This window comes from Colossoma macropomum, unplaced genomic scaffold (assembly GCF_904425465.1).
Source record: "Colossoma macropomum unplaced genomic scaffold, Colossoma_macropomum, whole genome shotgun sequence".
NCBI lineage: Eukaryota > Metazoa > Chordata > Actinopteri > Characiformes > Serrasalmidae > Colossoma > Colossoma macropomum.
The window spans coordinates 15,951,038-15,966,138 of record NW_023494786.1 but is presented as its reverse complement, the minus strand read 5'-3'; the positions used below and the strand labels follow the sequence as shown (position 1 = coordinate 15,966,138).

Here is a 15,101-nt window from a genome sequence, read left to right as displayed (position 1 = left end):
TCTGAAGTGTATAGAGCTACACTTTCTGCTCAGATTAAGTCAAATGCTGCAAATCTGATATGCTTCACAGTACGGATGGATAATGACCCAAAACATACCATGAAAACAACCCAAGAGCTTCTTAAGGCAAAAAACGGATTATTCTTAAATGGCAGTCACCTGATCTCAACCCAATTGAGCATGCTTATCACTTACTGAAGACAAAACTTGAAGGCAGAAAGAACCACAAATAAGCAGCAACTGAAGGTGAAGGCAGTAAAGGCCTGGCAAAGCATCTCAAGGAGGGAAATTCAGCATCTGATGTTGATGGGTTCTGGCAGTCATTGACTGCAAAGGACTTGCATTCAAGTATTAAAAATAATCCTTGTATTTACAATTATGTTAGTCCAAATACTTTTGAGCCTGTGAACATGAAGGAACTAAGTAAAAATGGTACTTCCTAAGGTAATATTTTTGTTAAACCCATTAAATTAAAGCTGAAAATCCACATCCTGACTGCTTAATTTCCAATCTATTGTTGTGTACAGAGGCAAAATTACAAAAATTGTGTCGCTGTCCAAATACTTATGGACCTGACTGTATTTATGAATAACTGCATTTTACTCTGCTATGTAAAATAATGATACCAAAAAGCTAAAAATTTCTGAGAGGCGAACATAGCGGAGCGGTCTGGAACGCTGATATGAGAAATGCAGGGCGGGTGGTGTGGGATGGCACATGAACTTTGTTTGTAAACAGTATCTTCACTCAGACAGTAAACACCAGATTCACCCATTCATAATTACAATTACAGTTCTCTGATGACACACAGGGCTAGATTTAATGATTATTTTCCATCCACCTGTTTTTTCTATATATAATATCTACCTTAAATATACATTATATTTATACAAACACAAATAAAACCCTGACTTAAGGTCTTGATCTTTCCCTTCGGATATGTATATATATATACACACTTTTCCATAGACATGACAGCAGGTATAAATACTACTTTGTTAAAAGGGCCTTTTGTGTCAGTTGATAGCAGCTCTGAAAGCACACCAGTCTAAAAGAACAGCTCCTTTGCTGCGGTCCGTGAGGTATAAAAGGGTGTTTAGGAGGATAAGCAGTTTGCTGTGCGTTTTTACTCAGGTCTGGTGCTGGCCTTTACAAACCTGTCGTGTTGGCCCATGTAGGGAAAGAGTCCACGTGGAACATGGCCTTGCCCCATGTGTTGATGGCCAGGGTGATACAAAAAATCCCTATGATGTTCATCATCATGCCCGCCTTTGCCTTGAATAGACGGAAATAACCATGTGATGGCACGAAAACAAAGAAAACACAAAATCATGATTTCAGATTATCTATAAATACATGGAGTTGACATGAAGCCCAAGTACTAATCTTTGCAAATCATCACCACTGAAACAAAACTCCATATCTCTAAAATAGGAGAAGTAAAAAAACATTCTTAACTTTAACCCATTCATGTCAACTAAATTTTAGTATAAACTTGTTCTGATTGGTCTAAAGTGATTAAATTCTATACTTTTATACATTGGGTGAACATCTAACAGTTTTTGTTAGATTTTTTACACTTTTATCCACAGAGATATATCATATCTCTGCTATGGACAATGATACTTTAACACTAAGTCACTTAGGTCACTTTAAAATGTATATTGTCTCTATATTTTGTGTATATCTTGTGTGTATTTTGTGTATATTTAATATATTTCAGTTTGTTTTTCTTGTATTTGTATTTTTTTTACTTATTTACTTTCTGTAGAGTGATTAACTGTGCCTCATCACAAGCATTTCAATGCATAAATGTCCTGACATGTTGTGCAAATGACAAATAAACTTGAAACTTGAACTTGAAACACAGTGAAAGTTGTTTAGAATTAGCAGTCCCATCTGATTAAAAAGACTGGCAAGCTCAGAGAACAAGGGCATTTAAAATTTCAGATGTGGAAAATAATGACTTAATGCATGCTAATGTAACAAAAGGGATGCATGATCAGAGTCTGCCAAGACTAGAATTGGCAAATTTTTGCTATCGGCCAATTTAGTATTTTGATTTTTGGCAGATCTGTACTGAAGTTTTATCACGTAAATAACATGAGTCAGGTAAGCGCACTCAAGCTGTATTTGAATGCTGCTGTTACACCAGTACCAAAATGTTGTAGCATAAATATGCTTGACTCATTGTGCTAAATAGCCAGTTCCTTCTAACCTTTGATGTAGCACTTTATTTGATTAATGTTATTTAAATAGGAAACAGATTTCTCATTCTAAAATGTTAAATGCCAGTCTGGCCCTTTGAAAAGCATGAAATGTTATTTATTACTTATTTCTTATATAGCAAATGTGACTAGTACTGGAATACTGGAAACGAGCTAGTGTGTTTCATGCGTTCATTTAGCCCACACAGTGTGAGCTTCAGGGTAATAAAAAAGGTTAACAAAAATCGTTCAGAAAAGTGGCCATCAGCCAATATGACTGTAAAGAAACTGGAAAGAAATCAGTGCATCCCTATTTAACAAGACTTAATTTGTAATTTTGGACCATTGCCACTGGTCCATTAATCATGAAATGTTCACATAATGTAAATTGCAGCTGGCTTTATAAATGGTGTAAAAAAAAAACTAATAAATAAAAACTGGAAATGGAGATTTTATGACAGTGATGATTTAAAGCCATTTTGTACTGTAACCCGCTTTTAAAATGTATGAATGAATGACACTTATGAACACTTAAGTGCAATCTAGGATCCAGGCACTAAATGCATTTACACATTTTCAGCCACTACTGAACTTAATTTAAGTCAAAATTAGACTATAATTGCTACCCAGTCAGAACATTCCTAACGTTAAGCACCAGGTTTCTCAGCTATGAAATGCATAGAAGCCACATTTAAATTCTTACCATGTCTGAAACCTTGAGGTAGCCATAGGAGAACACGATAGCATTGGGGGGTGTTGCCACGGGTAACATGAAAGCAAAAGAGGCACTGAGCGTACAGGGCACCATGACATACAGGGGGTTCATTCCAACGGACTGGGACTGAAACAAATAAATAAAAATAAAGCAAAAACTTTAACATCATGCAGCTGAAATTCGGCTTAAATGAAAATGACAAGTGCTCTACTATAATTCTATTGTGTGTCTGACTCAGATCTTTGCTTTAAATGGTGGTTTTCTTTTGCCATGGACCTTCATTTAGTGTGTGTAATTAAGCTGTGATTCTTCAGGATGATATATCCAGACTGACTCATGTCTGCAAGAAAGCAGCCGCTCGTCAGAAGCATTGCACAGCTGAGGACCCAAAACCATAACAGCTGACACATGGTAATTTAGGCTTTTGAGACATGGCTTAGATCTTTTTTGGGTGTAAAAGAATAGAGAAGATCCTGGTTTTGTGTATGCGTCTGTGTGTGTGTGTGTATGTGAGAGAGAAGAGAGAGAGACATGTTCTTTCTAAAGCAGACATGAACACGTGCGTGAACTGAGCTTAAACAAGTACAGCCTTGATTAAAAGACAGGAGAAAAGAAGAATCAATCTTTCCTTAAACACTCTTACCATAAAGAATATGGATGCAGAAAAAGCTATAAATAAATATGGATGCAGAAAAACACTATACTTAGTTCCAGTACTCAAATTTCATTTTTGGGGGTTATGAACTGTAGCTATAATTACTTTTTTTTTACTTTTATAGTGCAGGACAAAACCTTTTTCAGATACTGACCTCAATTCCAAAAGAAACAAAATGCTAATAAAAACAGAAAGCTTATTAATGTTTTTTTTTAAATAAATATACACTTATTCCAAATTTGATGTTTATAACATGTTGCCAAAAAGTTGTGTCAGGAGCATGTTTACCATTGTGTTACATCACCTTTCCTGTTAACAACACTTAATTATCATTTGGGGACTGAAGACACTAATTGATCCATTTTTGAAAGCGAAGTTTTTTGCCATCCTTCTGTCATACAAATCTTCAGCTGCGCAACTATATGGTCTTCGTTAAAGTATCTCGTGCCTCATGCGCCATACGTTTTTGCGTGAGACAAGTCTGGACTGTAGCCATGCCAGTCTACTCGCACTCTCAGATTACTCAGCCATGCTTTAGTTACATGTGAAGCATGTGGCTTACCACTGTTATGTTAAAATAAGCCTGGACATCCCTGAAAAAGACTAAAAGGCAGCCTATATTGCTGCAAAAAATATCTCTCTACGTTAATGACCCCTTCACAGATGTGCAAGTTACCAATGCCATTGGCACTGATACACCCCCATGAAATTACAGACGCTGTAAGGCTGCAGGCTTTTTAACTTTACGCTTGTAACAATATAGATGGTCCTTTTGTTCTTTGGCCTGAAGAGCCCAACATGCCTTTTTTCCATAAACAATCTGAAAGCTTGACTCATTAGACCACAATACACGCTTCCACTGTGCATCAGTCCATTTCGGATGAGTATGAGCCCAGAGAAGTCGGCAATGTTTCTGGACATTGTTGAGACACGGCTTCCCCTGTTCTTAGTACAGTCTTTCGTGCATTTGGGGATGCAGCGGCAGTGACATTAATCGCAGAGGCATACTTTTTTTTAATGCGGGATGAGGGGTCTCATATGAAAGCTTGAAGGTCATGGGCATTCAGTTGTGCTTTTTTGGCCTTGCCCTTAACGTGCAGAAATTTGGGTTCCCTGAATCGTTTGATGATATTAAGCACCGTAGCAGGTAAAATACCTAAAATCTTCGGAGCTGCTCGTTGAGTAACATTGTTCTTAAAAGGTTGCATTATTTGCTGAAGCATTTTTGTCAAAGTGGTCAATCCATTCTTGCTCATAAAGGCCTAGGCTTCTCTGGATGCTCCTTTTAAAACTACACATGGTTGCGTCATCCGTTTAGACGTTTTGAACATTTCACAATGGTCCTTGTCTTAATTTCCCCCATCCCAACATTTTTTTTTTGCTGATGCCAGCATCAGTTTCAGAATGAGCTTACAAAATACAATGAAGTTGATAAAGTAAAACATTAAATACCCTGTCTTTGTACTTTTATCACAGGCCAAAGTGGATGTATAGTGTTTCTATACAACAAAAATGCTTTTTGTAATTCTTGTAATTTTGTGTAATACAGACTTTTGAATTGTATACAAATTCACAAACTGGTATTAATCAACATGAAATGGAAAGGGTTGGATGGCAGTTTTACTAGCAGGGCCATTCTTCATTTTTTTTCAAATCAGGGGATGGCATCCACTTGCACCCCCCTCAAATCAAGCCCTAATCAGTCCTCATTTGCTTCATAATTATTCTCCTTTTCTAACCCCTTTCACTGCTGTTTGTCCTTCTCTCTTTGTTTAACCCTCAGGTTATCTTCAAAGTAACTAACATCTTTTATCGCTGGGGTCAATTTGACCACAGCAATGTAAACCTCCAGGAAATATCAAAGTTCTCGTGGGAATTGTGTTTTCCCCTCCTCCATGTCACGTCAACTTTCAGTGCTTCTCGCACTACTACAGGTATGGTTATATTAGGTTTAGTGCCCTAAAGCTGAGGGAAGTTTTTTAAGATTATAAAATTGCATGTTATAGTGACCTCATTATTATCCAAAACAACCAAAACAAAGGTGTGTAAAATTCTGAATGGGGTCCAGTTGGGGAGGGTAGAGGATGTACTCACGAGCAGCAGCAAAATTGGGCTGTTTGAGAACTTGGCTGGCTGCTAATGGGGCCCTCTAAAAGGGGTTGAAGTAATTCAGTGATTTTGAATAGACAATGCAGCATGTGAATCTAGGCCAGGGTGGTGCTTTAGTGCCTATCTTCCTTTGGCACTTACTCACATGGCATAAACTCTTACATCAGTAATCTATTTCAGGTGAACTTCTTTGTTACTTAGTTTTCCCTATAATTCTTACCATAGATGCCAAGACAGGAAGGAAGAGGGTAGCTGTGGCCACATTGCTGGTGCACTCAGTGAAAGTGGCAATCAGGAGGCACAGAACAATGACAATAGCCCATGGAGGGATACTGTGCAGGGGGGTTAACTGATTACCCATCCACCTGGACAGGCCTGACTCCTATAGCAACAGAGACACAAAGTACAGACCCAAAACAAACAATAAGCTACAGGCTATAGGCATATGTGACAGCAAGTATATAAATAGGACAAATCTATGTTTCTGCTGTGTTCTGCCTATGGCACATCAAATTGTGCATGCTAATTTTGATCAAATGGGCAGAGGTGGGTCCACTAGCATTTACTGATAAGGAGTTTTATTCAGTTAATGCAACCTTATGATCCTAGAAACAATCAACATAAAGTATAATAAATTTTGAACTTGTTTAAACAGTGGGATGAATGCTAGGTTATACTGAATGTCCTTGTCTCACAGTTAAAGGGGAATTGTTTAATTTCTGCATAATTGAACAAACTTAGTCAGAGTGGTTTGATGTCAAATTGTTCATTGTAGAGAAACTGACTCTGATGTCTTTTCAGTGGTGGTGATAGGAACCAGGGGTTGCACTGTCAACAGCTGAAACATGGCCATTTTATTTACTGTCCATAACCACCAGTGAACCTACACATCTTCTGTACTTGCATAAGTAATGCTGATAATGGTAAAAGGCTGGTAAATGTGAAAAAAACATCCTTGGATACTATATTCGTTACAATGTCCCTAATGTACCTCCCGACTATGAAAGCATTTTAAAAATATATTTTAGGCCAAAACCTTATTCCAAAACTATAGTCCAATGTCAATGTCCCAGGAAATGTATTTGTGACTATTCTATGTAATAACTTTCTGTATGGTAGCTTAACACATCTGGTTCCAAATCACCATTGCTGTGTACAATAAAGACTCAGTATGTTTCTCTAGAATTTAGCATTTAATGGAGTGTCTGATTTTTAAAAGTTTTTAGTATCATGGGGGAACCCTACCTTGTATGTAAATTAACAGCATGCAAATTTACACATTTAGGCAGGAGGTACATAGAAGGTATATGACTGGACATTACCTCACTCCCTTTGGCCAGCGCAAACCCACCCCCCAGAAGCAGCACTATATTCCAGGGCAGCTTCTTCTGGGCTACCTTCCACGTGAGCAGAGGTGGTGTAGGAACGGCCGTGGACTGTGCTGTGGAAATAAAAAGCTACAACTCAGTGCTGTGTTGGTTAGTGAAAAACTCTGCATGCATGTCATTTCATGTATTTTTCAGTAGTCAGTTCACTTTTACTGTCAACAGTGAAGTAGTGGACAGTGCAAAAGTGTAAGGCAGTACACATTCTGCAATACTGAACAGTGTAAAGCAGTACACATACTGCAATACTGGAGAGGGTAAGTAGTACACATACTGCAACACTGAACAGTGTAAAGCAGTACACATAGTTCAGCACTGGACAGTGTAAAGCAGTAACCATAGTGCAATACTGGACAGTGTAAAGCAGTACAAATTCTGAAGTTCTGGACAGTGTAAAGCAGTACACATAGTGCATTACTAGACAGCATTGGAAAACCTGTGGTTTAAATTTACATGATTCGAATGTGACAATAGATTACACATGAATTAAAATATATCAACACGTCTTTCAGTTTTTGGAAAGTTTTCTGGCAAAAATTATGATGATGTAATGCATTTAATTCAAGTGCAAGCACTTGACATATAATGAGCACAATTTTCAAGTGAGTGTTAAGCAGTAACACTCAGTAGGCCTACTATGTAAATATAAAAATGATTAAAAATATAGAGGGTGCAAAGAGTTGCCACTCACAGTTCCACTCTATGCATTATATAGAAAGTGTCTCCTACCTTGGCTAGATCCAACAGGTGGGCCACAACAGAGCTGTGGTGGCTTTGACGGCAGAACGAAAAGAAGCACAGCGATGAGCACTGCCACCGTGGCATCGGTCACGTACCTGAAAGTTTAAACAGTGACGTTATCCACTGATCCAAGTTTACTTTAACTATGTTCTTTACTCAGTACTGCATTTAACATCTATTATGTCCATATGCCACAGTTATTATATAGAGAAAACGTGAATGAGAGCTTTGCTTCTGGAAGCTGCAAAGTGTAACCCTTACTCTGCGTCAGAATTGAATATGTGTGTGGCCCAGCCAGCCACAAAGCCAGGATCCCTGGTGAACCACAGCACCACGAGCAGGCAGAAAAGAGCCAGCACGTTGAACTCTCCATACGTCATGGGCCCCAGCTGCCGGTGCTCCTCTCGGATCACGTTGTATGCGGCAATCTCCTTCTCCGTCTTCACCGCCCCACAGCCCCATGTCTTCTTAAAGCTGGGCAGAGGAGGACGTTGAATGAAAAGTGGGGATCAATGTATTGATTAAAGGGACGTGTGGCAGAATTTGCAATTTTTATCCTAATCCCAATGTAGCTACTCAGCCGAGACATGTCTGGGCATGAGTGTCAGAAACCAAATAATGACACAAACAAAACGTTCCAAACTTCAAAATGGTAACTTTATAAGAGAAGAAAAAATGTCCTCAATTTTGATGTATGCTAGTCCTGTGCCTGTGGGGGTTAACCAAGTTACCATGGTAACAGCCCTTAATGACAGTAAAAATGCATTTACTGTCTATTAAAAAAAGTTAATTTATTATCTTTTATACGCAAACCATCGCAATACATTAAGATTCCCACCTGTCAATATAACAGACTCTGAAAACATGCTAGGTGATGTCCTACATCAATGCCAACTTTATTATACCTAACACAGATGAGGTTGTTCTAAAATTGTGGCTATTGACCTGTGGTGGTTGAATGTGCTCACTGGGGGGGCTGTGTTGTTGCAGAAAGCACATATCATGCCTGTACAAAAAGCCATCTATAAAGTACATTTTCGGACCTCCTAAGACCAGAGCATCAGGTTACAGACATTAGATAAAACACTGTCATGTCTCAGCACTCGTACAACTGAACATCAGGCTCAGTGGCCACAGATGGTAAAGTCTGTATGATAATTACAATTCCCTTCTTTTTTACAGGATTAATCACAGTTTTGTGGCCAAATTAAAGATGACAGCAATGTCACTGTTAGAATAAAACCTTATATCTCCATTTTTTTAAATAGAATTTTAAAAAATGCCTGCTGCCCTTTACAATGAGTTAAAATTATAATTACAACTTATACTGAACTGCAATATTACTGTGTTCTTTTATTTGACAAATACTACACTTCAACTCACATCTGCTTTAGCGTTAGGACCCATCAAGAAATTACTGTAAGTATGTGTGTATTTATTTGTTTATTTATTTATTTGTGTCTTAATTCTTTCTGGAAATTATACGTACGCCAACAAAAATACCCTTCCTTAACCTGGTTTAGCCATTTACTTTAACAAAGTTACATTCCAAGTTTTTCTGGTGGGTCAGTCATCATGTAATGATCACAGAGCAGCTGTCATTTTTAAATATTGTAAAAATATAAAGAAAAGGAAAGGAGTTACAAGTTTTTTAGGGCAGCAATGATAAGCAATTCACTCAAATGTTTGATGATTTAGGACTGTTGTTGGCTTCCATTATAAGCTTCCATTACTTTATAGCTACATTAACCTCCTAGCTGCAGAGCAAAACTAAAAAAGCAGACTTTGGACACCAAGCTTGTCTTGGCTGATCAACTACGTTTAGGGTAATGGGAAAACTGTAATTGTTTTCTAGTGCAATATCCTTTTAAAAGAGGGTTACAACTAAATGACACTTACTTGAACCCCATGAAAAGAAACTGCAGCCATAGCCAGGCTAAAGTCAGCATGAGGATCATATTTGGAAAAGCGAAGCCGAACCAGGAGGCAAAATTGATAACGTCACCATTCTGAGGAAACAACCTGAGGTGAAATAAAATGACAAGTCACTTCATTTGTCTAAGATGGAGAGAGAAAATAAGCAACGGTAAGGAGAATTAAGGGGCAAAAGGGAAGGCTTCCCCCTAAGTTCAGAGAAGCATGCTTTAAAAAACTAGTAACTGGATGTAATGCTCACTGGTTCATTTGACCCTTGAGCACGAGGTTGGGGCCTGTGCCTGTGAGGGTGGCTGTTCCCCCGATGCTGGCAGCATAGCACACACACAGCGTCATCCCTTTACATATCCTTCTTCTCTCTGCTGCCTCCTGGCACCTGGCGGCCTCGGCTGACACTTCCAGACCACTCACTACCACTGCTGGAAAACAAGCAAATACAATAAAGTACTCTAAAATATATCTCAGATCTCAAATGCATGTAGTGGTGAACAATTTGGCATAAATGTAATAATGTAGCACTCTTTATGATACATAATATGTGCCCTAAGATTCATTTGTTCAGCTGGGAGTATTCAGGTGTTCATAAATATGGCAAACAGTCTGACCTTGTCCACCTTTGTATTTGGCCGGTTTGCTGTACTGTGCATCTGGAGCCAGGCTTTCCTCCTCACTGCAGCTGATCTGTGCTGGCTCACTCTCCTGGCTGTTCAGTTGCTCCAGCACGGCCTGCACTATGGGCACCATCATGGCTGTGGTGGCTGTGTTACTGATCCACATGGAGAGGAAGGACGTCACACCCATGAAGCCCAGCATCAGCCTATGATGAGAGAGAAAGCAAGAGAGAGAGGGAGAGAGAAAGAGACACTCTGTTTAGACAACAAATTAAATGGAAGTTGGTAATTTCTTAAGACATCAATGGGAAGGATATACTATAGCTAGGGCTGAACAATACGTTCATTACTAATCCCTTATTCCAACCAGGCAACTTTAGATGGTCGAAGCAGTATATTGGGTACCTCGGAGTCCAATTCCCACCCAACCTGTTTGACATCATCAAGGTAAATATAGAATGCTTACTTGAGAAATTTAAACTAGACATAGAAATACAGAAAGCTGGGCACCTCTCCATCTCTCTGTGAGCAAAGACTAACGTATTAAAGATGAATATAGTCACTAAGTTCAACTACATTTTGCAGTCTCTTCTTCTGACAGTCTCAGCAAAATCTTTCCACAAGTTTAATCAGCTGTGTAGCCTTTTTCTTTGGAATGGTAAATCAGCTAGGGTGCTCCTTAAAAAGCTGCAAAATAGGGTGGATCAGGGAGGATTAGGGATAGTGAACCTACTTCTCTACCATTATGCTTTTTGCCTACGGCACTTGGCACAGTGGTTTCTGGTCCAAAGTGGGCACCCCCGTGGTTCACTGCTGAAGCAAATGCTTGTCCTCCTCTTCCCTTGGTGCCAGTCTTTCTGCCTCTCCCCCCCACCCAAGTGCTCAGTCTCATCCTGTACTGTTATGGCTTAAGGGGGTTTGGAAGAAAACTGCAAAGATCCTTAACTTTGACCCCTTTGCTGAACATGATCAGTAGTATAAGGTACAATCCCTGTCTCCATATTGGAAAATCCTCCTTTTATTGGAAAGAATGGTTGTAGAGGAGCTTGGTGACCTTTATATAAAGCCAGTCCTCAAATCCTTCAATGACTTACAGGCTGAATTCAGGCTGCACAAACAACAATACTGGCAGTGTATGTAAATTCATAGTTTGCTGACATCAACTTTTAAAACCCCCCTGGCTTCCCAAAATGCAGAGACCCCCTCTTGTATTATCTCAAGCTACAGTAGGGGACATGAAGGATCACTTTACTCAGTGCAATTACAGAAAAACAGCACTACAGGTTCCCTAAAACTGTGTGGGAAACAGATTTTGGAATCATGTTTACAGAAAAAGAATGGGTCAACATTTGACAGAATTCAAAGGTCATGGCATGTGATATTAGTTCTAGGTTAATTCAATTAAAGATTATTAACAGAACCTAATGGATGCCCTCCAGACTGTATAAGGTTAACCTTAAAAGTGATCCTGTGTGCTGGAAGTGCCCTGGTGAGGGTACGTTAACTCACATCCCATGGTGCTGCCCCAAAGTATGGGACATCAGCCCATGATTGTATTCAGAGAACTATTAGCCAAACGACCCCTTTTGCATTCATCTATTTTTGCTGGGGGATGCGTCCACCCTGAAAGACACAGTTTATCTATGTATATTAAATGGGTTCAGGCCTCTATCATGCTGGGAAGGAGACTGCTCGTCCAACAGTGAAAAGCAGTTCATGTCCCATTAATCACGGACTGCCATAATCTGCTTGCTAGGGTGGCAGCATATGAACGGGTATCCTTATCTCTGCTGGGCAGATTAGAATGGTATTACTTGAAATGGGAAAGATTTCTTCACTACATTAATGGCCCTTAAAGACAAACTCATGGCTTAGCTCCCTTCCAAGTACACACACGCATGTTCACCTGGTCCCATTTACAACACAGCCTTTCTATTCTTACCTGTATTTCAAATTGTATATACATTGTCACATTCTCCCTGTTTTCTATTTGTTTACATTCTTATGTTTCTAAAATATTATAACATTCAATGTATATGTTCATTACTGTACTTCAAAGTATATCAAGTATATCAAGTACAATGATGTGTTAATCATATACACCAGTAGGGCATGTACCCTACCAAGCCATACTTGGATAAGGATCACTATAATTACACATTAAGATCATTCATCAAACTTGTCATGTCTCCATGGTACATGTGAGATCTTTCTAAGGCATCTTTATTTCTTTTGGCCTTAATGGCCATGTGGAGACTGGAGCAGTTTGTTGTGCTCTGAGGTGAGGTGATGTGGATGTCTGGCATAAACTAAACTAACTATAATTTATTTATTTTTAACAATTTCCATATATTAACAATAATTGTCCTATTTACAGCCTTTGATGATTAACTGTGTTGAGGTTTAGGCTACAGTTTTTGTGGCTTGAATGAAAGACAAAGCTTCTGCGTACTAAATAGGTGAAATGAATACCAACATAATAAACAAATCTGTGAGCATTCAGATTATTTGGGCCAACCCTACAGTGGTTTTGGGACAATGTGTGGAAATGATTGTCCATTGCAAACAATGTATGATGCAGATGAGGCACACAGAGATAAGGTTGAAAAAAACTGAAGAATTCCTTTAACCCCTTCAAGGATTCATTAATGTGCTTTACATACATGCTATATTTCAAGGCAAATCACAAGTGCAATCTGTAGAAATGTAATTACAATGTGACATATTGCCCATATCATGCAGCCCTAACTGTAACTGCGTTCATACTGTAGCAGAAGTCACTCACAGTGCCGGACGCACTCCTACGATCAGGAGCACTCGCAGAGCAATGCGCTTGTGCAGGTTCCAGTGCTCCACAGCCACTGCCACCATCAGGCCACCCACAAATAACATATTAGTGTCCTTTAGATACTGCATGCACACCTGGAGAGTGGCACCAGAATAAACACTGCAATTACTTTGACCACTTATATTTAGTGTGCACTTTCCCTTAACCCAAGTGGAAATACAACCTCTTCAGACTTTTTTAAAATTTATATCACACACAGAGAATATACACTTTCTTAAACTGTTTATATATGTATGTATATATATATATATATATATATATATATATATACAATTTCTGCATAAATGGCTCCAAAAATTTATCTTCATCTACACCCTTAAAAGGCATATTCTAAAGGACCATATTTGAAAAAAAAAAAACATTTGTGAGTGTGAATAACTTTTTACATGTAACTTTAAAAAGATTTACATTTTACACTCACATCATTTACAAATATACTTCCTCTAAGAATCATCTATGAAAATGTTCTTTAGGGAATCAAAAGCGGTTCTGTTCTATAAAAAACTGGATCAAAGCCCAATCAATCAAAGCAAACTGAAACCAAAGGAACCAAGCATGATGTCAATCCAAAGAATGCTTCTTGGCACATGGAGGTGTAGTTACTGAATAATAAGCCTTACGATTTAAACTACTGTCAATTTCATAGCAGAGGATTAATAAAGACATAATGTAAAATGCTTTATGTGCTGTTTGTTAAATAAGATTTTGCCTATTTATTGACTACGAAGATCAGATCACACTTAGGAGCCATCAATGCAGAAATGCAGATAAGTCATAATTTCAAAGCGTTGACAAATGTTTTCTCAGACAGTAGGATATAGTTTAAAATCCTGAGCTGAGCACTGTCTACCTGTTTGGACTGCATGATTCCGAACAAGGGGAAGAGGAGAGCAGGCAGCAGAGCGGTGACGGCCAGCGGGAGAGCCTCTGTACACCAGAAGACCGCCATCATCAGGATGACAAAGGCACAGCTGGCCTCCTGGAACACACATATACCCTTTCAGCACCACATCTCAGAGCATCTCAGACATGCACTTCATTCACAGAAACTGTACCAGTTCATAGTGATAACAGGCATAAGCAGTAGTTCTTGATGCAGACATCAGAAAAGTATTACATAGTTAATGTGTCCACCAAAAAAAGCCGTTTCAAACTTAAAAGAGGACTAATTGTGGACGGTCAATAGCCTGACCCAGTTTGATCTCTTCACTCATTATGAGGCATTGTGAAGAAATATTAGGAGGACAAAGCGTCTAGACGTCCCAAGCTTGGGGACACAAAATTCCACATGGTTCCAATAAGTCTGAGGTTATCATGTTTACCTCAGGACACACAGACAGCAAACAGGTGAATCAATACACATAAGGTAGAAAGGCTATGGTGCTGCACTGGATGGCCACTAAGTGATGCAGTTAACACGTGAGACGAGAAATGGAGCCATAACAAGTGCAAGTGTACAAAACAAGAGCAAATTAAACCAGTTAAAACAAGATAACATACCCTTGTACCGACAACAAGTGGAAGAGGAAGAAGGATCAAAGGAGTAAAGAAAAGTATGAAGCCATTCTTGAAGGTCCAGACGGATTTCAGTAAAGGTGACATCTCCAAAACTGAAGAGGGATCCAATAAAGTGAAGTTGTACACGGACCCTCTCTTTTAAACTTGAAGACAGGCAGGCAGAGAGAGAGAGAGAGAGAGAGAGAGAGAGAGAGAGAGAGAGAGAGAGAGAGAGAGAGAGAGAGAGAGAGAGAGAGAGAGAATAGTCATGGATGAAATCACGCTCACTGACGCAATACCTTCAGTTAATTTAACCGCAGTGAACACTTTCCAAACATCTGTTTACCTGGAAATGGGCATGTCGTGTAGTTAAACCCTTAAAAATAAAATGTACGTAT

At 39.0% G+C, this 15,101-nt stretch overlaps 1 protein-coding gene across 1 annotated transcript; it reads right to left on the bottom strand.

Moving 5' to 3' along the window:
• Positions 1-1,007: 1,007 nt before the first annotated feature.
• Positions 1,008-14,821, bottom strand: slc13a5b (solute carrier family 13 member 5b). The gene is made up of 12 exons (XM_036598749.1): positions 14,707-14,821; positions 14,057-14,185; positions 13,144-13,280; positions 10,353-10,564; positions 9,989-10,166; positions 9,712-9,834; positions 8,074-8,286; positions 7,801-7,907; positions 7,009-7,127; positions 5,907-6,068; positions 2,911-3,048; positions 1,008-1,275 (listed from the first exon to the last, which is right to left on the bottom strand). The coding sequence occupies exons 1-12, from the start codon at positions 14,806-14,808 to the stop codon at positions 1,150-1,152; spliced, it is 1,746 nt and encodes a 581-aa protein (XP_036454642.1). The 5' UTR covers positions 14,809-14,821; the 3' UTR covers positions 1,008-1,149.
• Between the last annotated feature and the right edge of the window lie 280 nt (positions 14,822-15,101).

What these genes read in the sequence shown, in the direction of transcription:
- slc13a5b (XM_036598749.1), bottom strand. Translation starts at nt 14,808, where the DNA reads ATGTCACCTTTACTGAAATCCGTCTGGACCTTCAAGAATGGCTTCATA. An exon ending in GTAGGAGTGCGTCCGGCACT is followed by an intron (nt 10,565 to 13,143) that starts GTGAGTGACTTC and finishes CTCTCATCATAG; the next exon opens with GCTGATGCTGGGCTTCATGG. An exon ending in TTTCTTTTCATGGGGTTCAA is followed by an intron (nt 8,287 to 9,711) that starts GTAAGTGTCATT and finishes TCCTCTGCCCAG; the next exon opens with CTTTAAGAAGACATGGGGCT.